The sequence below is a fragment of the Lonchura striata genome, chromosome 2, assembly GCF_050655825.1.
Source record: "Lonchura striata isolate lonStrDom1 chromosome 2, ASM5065582v1, whole genome shotgun sequence".
Lineage (NCBI taxonomy): Eukaryota > Metazoa > Chordata > Aves > Passeriformes > Estrildidae > Lonchura > Lonchura striata.
This window is the reverse complement of record NC_140704.1, coordinates 2,774,684-2,787,524: the sequence shown is the minus strand read 5'-3', so window position 1 is coordinate 2,787,524 and position 12,841 is coordinate 2,774,684. Positions and strand designations below refer to the sequence as shown.

The following is a 12,841-nucleotide window of genomic DNA, read 5'->3' as shown; positions in this document are numbered from 1 at the left end:
TAAGGTTGGGAGCTTTCCTTAAAAAAAACAAAGCCCGGATAAATATTTAGCTGATGCTATAATGTGACCATCACTCCTTGGGTCAGGTCACTAGAGGGAACATGGAAAGAGACAGCAGCTGGGAAGCTAAAAAGATGAAGATTGTGATCCCAGGCAGAGGAAGGCTCTTGGGACTGTGGAAAACTCATGATGGGATGCTCTAGGGAAGAGCAAAGGTGAGAAAGAGAGGGGAGTTAATGTCACTCTCCATCCTGCACGAGAAGAGGTCCAAGCACCAGTGGCTGGGACAGGCTGTGGTGGCAGTCTGGGTAGATCAGGATGGCAGCACCCAGAGGAGCAGTGCCAGCTGGGATATGGGGTCCCTGGCATTGTCCCCAAACCCCATCTGGAGGGAGGTAACAGGGGAGTTTGAGAAGCAGAAGGGAAAGTGGGTAAAGCAGAAGTGCTGTGGTCCCTATGGGCACTGCTCCTCAGCCAGGGGCTGGGTGGAGCATCTGGAAACTCTGGACTTCTCTGGTGCCAAGCAAATGCAGTGGCTTAAGCTCTCCCCACTCGTGGGGCAGCTCAGCTGCTTTGCTTTGCATTCAGACAGAGCAGTAGTGCTTTGTTCATTGGCAAAGCACTCCTGGGACACCATGTGCTGTGGAGATCACCAAAATGTCAGAGAGACTTTTCCTTCTCTTGGCTTTTGAGACCAAATCAGCTCAGCTGTGACCCCCTTCCATCGATCCTGTGCTCATTTCCAGTAGCATTTCCAACATCCCCTCTTGATTTCATTTTTTCAGTGGGTGTCCACAGCCTGGTCTTAAAGGCAAAAATCACAGAGTGGGATTCTCTGAACATTTTCCTTACAAAATCTGAGCTCCTTGCAGCCTAGAGAAGGGAACTTGCCTCATGCCAAAACTCATCCCTAATACAGCATGGATACTCCAACAGGATTCCAACATACCTTCCACCTTAAAAATCTGTGTTCATCCAGGGACTAGTTCACTCCGGAGAGCTCTGCCAGAGGCAAACACTCACAGCCAATGGGGACAGAGGCTGTCAGCTCTGCATCTGCCTATCAGCTGCTGGCTGGGGATAAAAAGCACATTCCCACCCCAAGCTGCCTCTAGTTCCAGCTCCTGGACGGGCACAGAGGTCTCATGGTGCTCTGGGTGGTTCTCCTCTGTACCTTGGCGTCATCACTGCTCGGTGGGCTCTATGTCCTGGGTGTGTTTCGGAGACAGAGACCCAGTGAGCCACCCCTGGACAAAGGTACCATTCCCTGGCTGGGCTATCTGCTGGAATTCAGAAAGGACAGCTCAGAGTTTCTCAAAAGGATGCAGAGCAAACACGGGGATGTTTTCACTGTGCTGATCGGTGGCTATTATTTCACCTTTGTGATGGATCCCTTCTGCTTTGGCACCATCGTGAAGGAGTCGCGATCTAAGCTGGACTTTAGGACTAGTGCAACTCAGCTGGTCGTGCAGGTTTTTGGCTACAAGCCCACCGAAGCCACTCGTAACATAGTTCATGCAGCAAGCACAAAGCACCTGATGGGAGATGGCCTCACTCTCCTCACACAAGCCACCATGGAGAGCTTTCGGAAGCTGCTGCTTTTCAACCTGAGCTCAGGAGAGAAGAGAGTGTGGCAGGAGGAAAACCTCTTCCACTACTGCTACAACATCATCTTCAGAGCTGGGTACCTGGCTCTGTATGGCAGCGAGCCACCCCAGGGGACAGGGAACAAGGAGAAAGCTGAAGAGCAGGATCGCCTCCACTCCAACCAGCTCTTCCAGGAGTTTCGGAAGTACGACCGCCTCTTCCCTCACCTGGCCTTTGCTCTGTTGCCTCCCAAGGACAAAAGAGAGGCTGAGCGGCTGAAGAGACACTTTTGGAACGTGCTGTCCGTGAAGAAGGTCTGTCAGAAGGACAACGTCAGTGGCTGGATAAGTGATCAAGAGCAACTTCTGGCAGGAAATGGCATCCCCAAGTACATGCGGGATCGTTTCATGTTCATGCTCCTCTGGGCATCCCAAGGCAACACGGGCCCTTCTGCCTTCTGGCTCCTCTTCTACCTGCTGAAGCATCCAGAGGCTCTGAAGGCTGTGAGAGATGAGGTGGCTAAGGTCTTGAGGGAGAGTGGGCAGGAAGTAAAGGCAGGGAGCCCCCCAGTTACTGTCACTAGGGACATGCTGAACCAGACTCCTCTGCTGGACAGTGCTCTGGAGGAGACCCTGAGGCTGGTGGCAGCCCCAATGCTGGTCAGAGCTGTCCTCGAGGACACCTCCCTGAGGACAAGCAGTGGCACAGAGTTCACGCTCCGCAGGGGGGACAGGGTGGCTCTGTTCCCACACATCTCAGTGCAGATGAACCCAGAAATCCATGAGGAGCCTCATAAATTTAGGTACGACCGTTTTGTAAACCCAGACGGCACCAGGAAAGATTTCTATCGAAACGGGAAGAAGCTGAAATTTGTCAGCATGCCTTGGGGAGCAGGAGTTTCCACTTGTCCAGGGCGGTTTTTTGCTACTGCTGAAATGAAACTGTTTGTGTTCTTGATGCTGAGTCACTTTGACCTGGAGCTGGTCAATGAGGAGGAGGAGACCCCAGCCATAGACAGCAGCCGCTGGGGATTCGGGACGATGCAGCCTGTCCGTGATATTCAGTTCAGATACCGGCCACGCTTTTAACCTGGCGAGTCCTGGTGGTGTTGTTTGTTCTGGTGTCACCTATGGGACAAATTGTCTGATCCTGTCGTTATCAGATCCGTGCAATGCCACCACTGATATGATCTTGTTTGCTTAATGCTTATCATGGCTGTTGTTGTTACCTCCTCCTCCTGTGCTGCTGCTGTGTGTTGTGTTGGTTATGGGATAGAGGTTAATCTGCACAGAGACAAAACGTGTCCTGCCAGGCTACTCCCAGCCCCATCCCAAAGACCATCAGCCCATTGGAAGCCAAGAGGAGCACGGGGTCAGATTGGCAGGTGGGAACCCAAATTCAGAGCTTCCAAGGAAGAAGGGTTTTGCCCAGGTTCCTCCCTGGCCTGCCCCAGCAGAGCATCATCCCCATGGTCCCAGCATGGCGCCCATGGAGATGTGTCATCAGAAACATCTCTTTATCACCACCTGAGATAAGGGGGATTGTGTCAAGGCAGGGGAGACAAGGATCCTATGGTGTGTAGGGGAAGAGCATTTTGGCACTGCACAGGACAGAGTGTTTGGGAGAGGAATCAAAGGGGGATTTAGGTCATTTGGGCAGGAAAATTGAGATGTAAGGGGATGAAAAGGTTTGGTTGGGTGCAAATAGGTGACCGGTCCATAGACTTGTCTGCACCTGATAATTTATTTTCCACATGAAGTATCATTGGCAGGATGGCATCAGCTTGTGGTGAACCCCTGAAAGGTCAGACAGCAGCAAATATCCTCTCTAGATATCTAAAAATTTCCTTGGGGAAATCTTGTATTATTTATGGTTCTCTTCTTGTATCTGGTGAGGCTTCCAAGGAGAGCAACCTCAATCCCTTATGGGCTACAGCCACTGTGATCTTATAGCCCTCAAACATATCTTTTATCTGCTGGATCAGTGCAGGATAAAACTTTATTCTACAAAGCTCTGCTTTGCTTTATTACCCTTCAACAATTAGGACTCCCACCACTCCCTTACAGAAATTAATCCAAATCCTTTCCTGTATGGAGAACAGTGGTTTGATTTTAATGCTGACACTAACCTTGAACTTTGGAGATTATTTGTGGTCGAGGGACGAAACTCAAACATTTTCACATGTGTCCAAACATCAGATCTAGATTCTGCTTTGTCCTTCAAAAGTCAGGGTGATGTTGTAACTGCATGTTAAAGCCAAATTATCCCAGCCTGCCAGACTGGTCATTAGCCTTGACCTGATGGTGGTGGTGGAAATTCAGGCAGAAACTATCAAGCAGTTGTGGCAGGACCAAGGAAAACAAAAACTACCTGTAAGGCTTGACTGCGACAGCCGATATTTCAATTAGCAATTCCAGCATCTTTTCACTCCTTCCATGCTCCAGCTACAGCTCTCACTTATTTTTTTGTCATACACGGGTTCACTCCTCTGAAGCCCTTCTCACATTCTGGTCAATGCAAGATCCAAACCTTGCCCAGGAATGCTTTGGGGTAGCTGGGTAGCACAGAGCCATTTGGACGGTGATGTCCTCCCTCCAAAACTCTAGGAAAAGGATTTTTCATGTGGATGTCTTGCATGGAAGTGGTTCCTAGCTAGTAGAGAGTTACACACAGGTTATCATAAAGAACTCAGGTCAGAGATGAGGGGTGAGGGATGTGTGGTGCACAAATGTGGGTTGGGATTGGGGAAGGGATGTAAAAATAATAACAATGATTCAACAGAAAAATCTGGCTTTATTTGCTCATCCGAATGGTTTATTTAACCAAACAGTGTTGAGTCTATAAAAGAGCTCAGACATGCTCAAATGCATGCAATTGTGAGAAGCAAAAAAGAAAATAATTCATATATGGAAGAGCATGAAAGCTCCAAATGAGTTAATCTACAATTATGTTTTTTATGTTTAGATAGGTTTTTCCCTGGCACTGACCTTTCCATCCCAAAGTGCACCACCAAGAGCAAAGAACCAGCCTGTGCCAACAAAAACTTGACTGGATTTGTGAAAGAAGTTAAATTGGATGGGATCCAGTCATTGCACTGCCTGTCTCATGTAACTCTCCTCTCCTCCCAGAGAACTGAGCACAGAGTCTGGCCCCAAGCCCTTGGGTTTCTCTCCTGTAGTGAAGACAATATCACTTCAGCATTCCAAATTTGACAATCTACTGAGTTGGTGCCTGCTCTCCACAGCACAGGGAAAGCTCCTCTGCTCTCAGTCACAATTCCTGCTCTGCATGCTCAGCAAGAGAAGGAGTCATGATCTTTCAGGTTTGGAACAATATGGATTAAACTTGTTGGGAAAGAGCAACAGCCTCACTTTTACAATTGAACTGTAATGCATTAGGAACTGTTTTCCTGTTCTCCTTCCTCTAAACACAGCCAGACACAGCTCTGAGAAAGCCTCCTCTTACTGCTGCTCATATGGAAAATTGAGGGACACATCAATCACTGCAGAGAAACTCAAAGGAGCACTGAAGTTATGAGTACAAAGCAATGACACAGCCAACACCATCCTTTGCAGAGGTAAGCAGGGACAAAGAGGAAGGTCAAAGAGGAACATGACATTTCAGGATTTTTAAAGAATTAAAACACTCAGCCTTTGCCAGGAACACTGCTGCCACATCTCCAGGTAGATGTGTCCCTGCTCCCCAGGGAAGAGCAACTCAGCTTCAAAGTGGCAAAGTCTTTTAGTGGTACAACATCTGCACGTTACAAGGTCACGGTTGGCTTTGCTGCCTTCACTGTCCCAGTTCCCCCATGAGTCACACATACACAGAAACAGCCCGTGGCAGGCAGGACACACGGATAAAACACAGAGGGGTTGGGCAGAGAGCAGCTTGGCAGGAGGGTTTGGTACCAAACACTCAGTGCAGGAGGGCACAGGGAGGCGATTCCCGCCTGTCGCCACATCCACGTCACTGTGCAATCATGAGGCCGTACTTGGAGCACAGCAGGCCCCTCTTCTTCTCCCGTTCCATGAGGAAATTCCTCAGTTTGGTGGTGGGGAAGGTGACCAGTGCCTGCTGCCTGTTGTCCAGACCTGTCTCCTGGAGCCACGGGCTCTGGAGGCACTCGGAGGCTGACGGCCGTCCCCTAGGACAGACGAAGGTGAGGGGTCACTCAGGGATCCGTGCTGCACGGGGAGGCTCCTTGCCAATGGAGAGAAGGGGCAATATACCCAGGATGTGGCCCAGCTGTGCCAGCCTCTTACCAAGGGTTTGCACACAGAGTGCTCTGGAGGAAGGACACTGCTCCCCCGGAGAGACCCGCGTAGCACCGCGTCAGCTTCAGCTTTCCCTTCCTGGCTGTTCTCAGGAACTCACAGGGCGCATCCGAGCTGATGGGGTAGTTGGCACTCAACCTGCCCCAGGAGAAGAGGATTGAAAACATGAAGCTGCCTCCAGCTCTGGGGCTCCCAGCATGAGGAGGATGTTGGAGCAAGTCCAGAGGAGGCCACCAAGGTTAGGAGAGGGATGGGGCACCTCTCCTTTGGGGAAAAACTGAGAGAATTGGGATTGTTCATCCTGGAGAAGGCTTCAGGGACACCTTAGAGCCCATTCCAGTGCATAAAGGGTCTCCAAGAGAGCTGGAGGGGGATTTTGGATAAGGGCTTGTAGTGCCAAGCCCTCCCCTAAGGATGAACAGTTTTAAATTAAAAGAGAAGAATTTTAGATTTGATATTGGGAAGAAATTCTTCCCTGTGAGGGCACTGAGCCCTAGCACAGGTTACCCATCCCCTCCATCCTCCAACTTTCCATGGCATTGCCAAAGGAGGGGCACAGCTGAGGTTAACTCTCTGAAACTGTGATTTTAAAGCCAATAACAGCACAGGGAGCAATCAACTGACTCACATGATGAAGGCTGTGATTCCGATAGACCAGATATCAGTCTGGGGAAGGGCTCCTTGCTCTGTCAGCAGTTCTGGAGCTGGAAAAGTAAACCTGTGTGAGGCAAGCTCCTGTCCAACACACGGCGAGCAGCACAAAGGCAGTGAATACTTTTATGCTTTGCTGCCTTCCCAAGAGGGAAGAGGCAGCTCCCAGGACAGGGAGCTGGTTAAGGAGCTTCCACGTGGATGCTGACTGCAGTGAAACCATGAGAACCTCTGGGCAGATGGCAGCAATGCTTTATCCCTGCATAAATGGACACATGGGTGCCAGCCAGGGTGGCGTTGCTGTGAGCTCTGTCCCATGGTCTGCATGGGACACCCACTGTCACCACTGCTCCCACAAACTCACACTGTCCCTGGAGAGCAGCACCTGGAAGGCTTTTCTTGCTGGGACCACCTGCTGCCTTGGCCAATGTTTGTGTCTTTCTGTTTATCACAGATTGCAGATAAGCCCCACGTCGCTGTGACTGAGCTCTACTCACCCATGGTTTCCACATAGTCCGAGCATTTGTCCATGGTAATAAATTTGTCTGGTGTGTAGAACTGTGCGTTCCCAAAATCCAGGAGTTTCAGCAGGTTGGGCTCGGTGATGATCATGTTCTCAGACCTGAGGTCCAGGTGCAGGATGTTGTGTGCATGGAGGTACTCGGTGGCACTGAGGATCTGCCACAGGTAGTCTCGGACCTCCACCTCCGAGTACGATGTCCTGGTGAGAGAAAGGGGATAGAAAACACAGGTGTCTTGTCTGCATGCCCAGAAATGCCTTTCTACAGCCACTGTCACCCTCCCCTGGGTGTCTGATCCCATCAGACCCTTGAGGGTTAAGAAGAAACAACTCTAGCAAATCGGCTCTGTGTGGAGAGGCTGGTCCACCCTGTGAGTCAGGTTTACAGATGCAACAACAGGATGTTGTAGAGCTGAAAGAGATAAAGCAGATTTGATGCCCACAATTCCCTCTTTTTAAAATCACAGGATTTCAGCAGAGCCATTTTGTGCCACTGTGAGAAACAATGAATCTTCCTGACCCACAATGACTTCCTTGTCATGGTGCTGGGGTTAACAGGTGTTGGTGTAAGGAAACCTTCATGTACCACATTATGGAAGATAGTGATGCCTCAGGTTGTAGCTTTTATATTTTCAGATTCTGTGCTGCTTCAATGTGTGCATCTGGGCTTCATACCAGGGCATGGTGAGGTCTCTGCACAGAGCAGGGAGACAAAACAATTCCTGCTCCAGCTGGGCACCAAGGACAAATGATCCAAACCTCAGCCCAGGAGCACAAACAGCGTGGGCTGGAGAGAGAAAAACAAGCAGGATGGGACTGCCTGGGCTGGAGCTGGAATGGGACAATGAACTCCAAGGTGCCAATGGAGCAGAACTGATCCCAGGGAGAGCCCCGGGAGCGCTCGTGCATTTTGGGACCATTTTGGGTCATCTTGGGTGCAGCCCTGGCTGGGCTCTGGTGCTGCTCAAGGTGGATCCATGGAGGCCTTCTAATAAATCCCTGCTTTATTCTTTAATTCTGTCCAGTCTCTCTTCTAAGTCAGCCTTTTCAAGGCATCAATAGAGTTTCATATCAACCACTGTAAACTGCTTTCAACATCTCAACTGGGTGACCCTGAGTTGCCCCTCTCTAGGGAACTCAAGTAATTTTTTAAATCTCACAAAAGATGCAGAACAAGCACCTTACAAATCCCAGACAGCAATGACAGCACACTGGAAGAGGTGGAGAGGGAAGATCCAGTTTGTCAGGAGAAAGCAACAGGTATCTTCCTCCCAAGAGCAGCCCTGACTGGAAAACCCTTCCCTCATGTTCTTACCGCAATGCCAAGGAGTGGAGCAGCTCTGGCCCCACGCACATCTCCTGGATCAGCACCAAGTGCCGGGGGCTGACGTAGGCGCCCTTCAGCTCGGCTATGTTTGTGTGGTGGAGCTTCCTCAGCACCTGGTACTCCAGCAGCACAGCCTGCTTGTCCTCTTGCCAGTAAGGGATGATTTTAGCGGCCAAAGTCTTGCCGCTCCCCTTCTCCCGGCACTGCCGGACGATGCTGAATCGGCCCCTGGTGCAAAGGAACACAAAGGCATGTTAAACTCCTCTTCTGTTCTTTAAATCCAGGATCCCATGCTGTGTTTTTCATCTGTGCCTGGTGGGGAGTTATTGCATCTACTGTCACAGTTTGCACATCCTCCTGTGTCTTTAAACTGTACAGTCACTTTAAATTGTGGGAGTGAGAACTTAACTCCTCTGGAGAGAGAGAGGAGAGAGCAAGAGAACCATCCCTGTTGGCAATAGAAATCAGTGTCCTTCTTCCAGGCAGAGAAAGTTGAATCTCAGCACCCTGGCTGAAGTGGTGCCTGCAAAGGTTGGTGCAGCAAGGACAAGAAGCTTTGTTAGCCCTGGGCTCATTTCATGATAAATCAAGTGGCTGCCTCCCTGCCCAGCATATCTGTTGTGACAGGACAAGGGGGGGGTGGTATTAAACTAAAAGAGGGTTGATTTAGACCAGATATGAGGAAGAAGTTATTTTTTACAGTAAGGGTAGTAAAACACTTCCAGGGATGGGGCAGCCACAGCTTCTCTGGACAGCCTGTGCCAGGGCCTCCCCAGCATCACAGGACCAATTTTTTCCTAATATTTAATCCAAACCTACACTCTTTTGCCTCATCCCCTTGTCCTGTCCCTAAATCCCCTTATGGAAAGTCCCTCTCCATCTTTCTTGTAGGCTCCCTTCAGGTCCTGGAAGGTGCAATTAGGTCACTCTGAAGTTTCTCTTCTCCAGGCTGAACAACCCCGATTTTCTCAGCCTTTCTTTGTAGGAGAGCTGCTCCATCACTTGTGGGATTTCCCTCTGGGTCATTGAGAACTCAGCTGGGTTCTCTACCTTTTGATCTCAGTTTGGAAGGCGTAGGTCTGGTAGGTTGGGAAGGGCTCAGGAGGTGTGACCATTTCACTCTCTTCTTCAGGGGCAGCTGATGGGAACTCCTGCGTGGCAGCACGAAGCTCTGCAGGGAGAAAGGGACAGGGTTTGCATGGGAAAACAGCTCTGGGTGGAAACTGGAGCCTCTCTGAGCCTCCCCTGCTATCTGTGAATAATGACAAGCAGAGCTTTCTCCAGGTGACTCTGTGTTCCAGCTGTGGCACCCAGTGCTATTGGAATGCCACAGATTCTGCTCTGTCCACCCCAAAATTCCCTGATATGGCCACTCCAGACAGAATGAGATGGATTCTATGTTGTGTGCTATGGTATCTTAGCCACTGTTTCTTATTTTCCCACACAAAAAATCCTCAGGATACGGTAAAAAGTGACAAGAAATTAAAAATTTCTAGTGGTTGGGCATTTCAGAGCAGAAGCTGGAATTTGTTGCTCTGGTTCTGGCATGTGGTTGTGTCCAAGCACTCCCTGAAATACTAAAGCATCCCTTTAAAGCATTTGGTTGGAAAAGCTGAACACATTGAGATTTGATAAGAAGTCCTGAGAAAAAGGAAAGCAGAGGACATGGGGTGAGTTAAAAATATCTCTGTGAACTGATTTTTGCAGAGCAATCCTCTCCATTGGGAGGAAATTCCAGCTAGAACATCCTTCTGTTTCTTTACAGAAAGGACATTTCTTTTGCTATGAGGATATTTTTGCTGTGGGCCATGGATCTCTTAATTTTAAAAACATGTGTGCAGTACAAAGTAGTCAATCAGGTGACAAAATCAGTAAATCAAGATTTCTGTACTTCAGAGACAAAATACAGCTGGAAAATTCACTACAGAAGACAATAATTCCCAATGGAAAACTCCAGAACAGACAAGTTTACTACTGAATTTAGGATTTAGTCTATAATATCAGCAAGTCCAGAGTTTTCACCAGTGCAAATCTATATAAGTAGATAAGTGCCTCCAGTAAAACATTTATTGTACAAGACCCATTTCCTCATAGTCACAAATCAAAACTGTGTCTTTAACAGGTAATCTACAGCTCCCAGCTTTTTGTTTTGTTATTAAATTTTATATAGTTACACACTGTTTATATATACATGATGTTATCTTATTGGGGTTTTCAATATGCTTATACCTATTCCCCTGTGTCCAGAACAAGAAAATAATTAGAAAATAATTTAATTTTAGAAGCAAAACAACCCTGAGCCAAGTGGAATTGTCCATGATTCTCTTGCTCTTGGCTTCTGAGCCCCTCAGCTAAAAGGATGCAGCGGGTTTGATGCAGGAAAATCCCAAAGTTTTCTTGGTGTTTGGTCTTACCCATCTGATCCTTCCCAGCGATTTTCACTCTGGCAGAGGGGTCGCTGTAGGGGCCCATCCCTGCCTTGCTGCTGCAGGCTGTCCTGAAGGTGTAGATGAAGCCCTGGGGGAGATCTCTGGCATAGTAGCAGCAGTCTGTGATGTCAGAAGCAAGAGTTGTCCACTCTCCATCTTAACCAAGGGAAGAGAGAAAAGAGATCAGGACCCATTTGAAAATGGTCACAATTGATCGGAAGTTTTTTGAGATTTGGGGTTTTGTTGTGGGTTTTTTCCTGCTTTTTTTTTTTTTTTTTTTTTTTGTTTTTTGTTTTTTGTTTTTTGTTTTTTGTTTACCAGCTTTATTTATGTGCTGGGAATGTGTAGAAACCCACTTACCATGACCAATACCATGACCAACTTTGGGGGCTCTAGCTGTGTCATTCTTCTCTAAAATCAGCTGGTTTCTATCTCATAATTCCAAATTGTGCCAATATTGTTCCAGAGGAGTGGTGAAATTTTCCTGTATTTTTTTTCTTTATCTAATTCATGCCACCAAACTCGACTGGAAATATACATCAAGAACTCCGAACAAAAGATAAATCACTTTTTTTTTTTTCCTATTGGCCCTGTCTTGAATCCAGTTGAGACTATGAGGTGCAGGATTCCTGGACAGAACCATCCACAAAGACCATCCCAGCAAACCCAGTGTTTGAAACATGGGGGTTTTACTCAGCTTTTATAAAACTCAGATAATTTCTCACGGAACTGGAGTTCTGTACACTCTGGACTCATTATTCATTGGAACTAAGTTAGGAAGGAGAAAATCCCCAGTAAACATTTAATCAGCATTCCTCCCACACGATGCTCTTCCCCCTGTTTTGCTGCTGTGCTCAAGGCTGAACCCAACTCCCTGCAACTGCCTGAGATTAAACCCATCCTTCCATTCAAATGAAATCTGGAAAAGAGCCTCAAACCATTGGATAAGCAGCAATTCCCCACCCAAACCCAAGGTATCAATGATTTTACAGGGTAATGGTTGAACTGAGGGCCATTTCTGCAAGAAGGAGCAGATACAGCTTAGAAATAGAGAAAAATATCTGCAGAAGCAGCATAGAAAAGCCCATTAAAAAAAAAAAATGATAAAACAAGGAATTCATTCTTGATTATCTTAATCCTTCTGTGTTCAGGAGAGCAGGATTTTGCATATTCCTGCCAAATACACAGAACACAGTGGAAAATTGTAGATGCTGTTCTCCATTTTTCTTCCTAATTGGAAGAACTTGAGTTTGCATCTTCCCCAAAATCTCTCCTACAGTTGTGGCAAAATGAATAATGATAAAGAAAGTGTTGTTGGAAAGAAAGTGACTCAAACCAGCTCCAGAGGGAAAGGGCAGAAAGCTGCTGCCCATGCAAATCCAGAAGGGAGGGTTTGTGTGTTTGTTTGTTTGTTTGTTTGGAGAATTAAGTGAAGGAACATGGAGCAGCTGAATCCAGGCTGTGTTTGTGTGGCTGCAGCAGGAATTGCTATCAGACATCACACTCATAATAACAACAGCAAATCCATCCCAAGAGAGGCAGAACAGCCTTGGGGATTTGATACAAAACTTTTGTAACTAAACAAGAAAACATCCACTTTTGACAAGGGCAGATAGTGACAGGATGAGTGGGAATGGCTTTAAACTGTGAGAGACTTAGGTTAGATGTCAGGAAGAATTTATTATTCAGAGGGTGTTGAGGCCCTGGCACAGGTGCCCAGAGAAGCTGTGGCTGCCCCTGGACCCCTGGATGTGTCCAAGGCCAGGTTGGACAGGGCTTGGAGCAGCCTGGGATAGGGGAAGGTGTCCCTGCCCAGGGCAGGAGGGCTGGAATTAGATGGTTTTTAAGGTCCCTTCCAACCCAAACCATTCCATGATTAAATGATCCACTGACTTCCATCAGCCTCTGGATGAAGCCTCAAAAGAGAATATCAAAGGGGTGATGCAGTTTTGTCAAACTTTGGTTATCTTGTCCTGGCTCTTTGCCCTAAGCTTCTTCCATAGTCAATGGAAAAAGAAAGCACAGCTGTTCAGCAGAGGATAAATTGCCT

The 12,841-nt window shown here is 47.9% G+C and overlaps 2 protein-coding genes across 44 annotated transcripts in view; one reads left to right on the top strand and one right to left on the bottom strand.

The window, feature by feature from the left end:
- Positions 1-14: 14 nt before the first annotated feature.
- CYP8B1 (cytochrome P450 family 8 subfamily B member 1) lies at positions 15-2,821 on the top strand. The gene has a single exon (XM_021537992.4). The coding sequence runs from the start codon at positions 1,146-1,148 to the stop codon at positions 2,673-2,675; it is 1,530 nt and encodes a 509-aa protein (XP_021393667.3). The 5' UTR covers positions 15-1,145; the 3' UTR covers positions 2,676-2,821.
- A 1,554-nt stretch (positions 2,822-4,375) lies between these two features.
- OBSCN (obscurin, cytoskeletal calmodulin and titin-interacting RhoGEF) overlaps positions 4,376-12,841 on the bottom strand; it is a 178,855-nt gene continuing 170,389 nt past the window's right edge. For all 43 annotated transcript variants that reach the window (XM_085562435.1, XM_085562364.1, XM_031503758.3 and 40 more), the window contains 7 exons: positions 10,777-10,947; positions 9,413-9,533; positions 8,351-8,590; positions 7,013-7,236; positions 6,493-6,568; positions 5,853-6,002; positions 4,376-5,734 (listed from right to left, as the gene is read on the bottom strand). In XM_085562435.1, the coding sequence (XP_085418561.1) occupies positions 5,557-5,734; positions 5,853-6,002; positions 6,493-6,568; positions 7,013-7,236; positions 8,351-8,590; positions 9,413-9,533; positions 10,777-10,947 (1,160 nt within the window). In that variant the 3' untranslated portion in view covers positions 4,376-5,556. The remainder of the gene's footprint in view (positions 5,735-5,852; positions 6,003-6,492; positions 6,569-7,012; positions 7,237-8,350; positions 8,591-9,412; positions 9,534-10,776; positions 10,948-12,841) is intronic.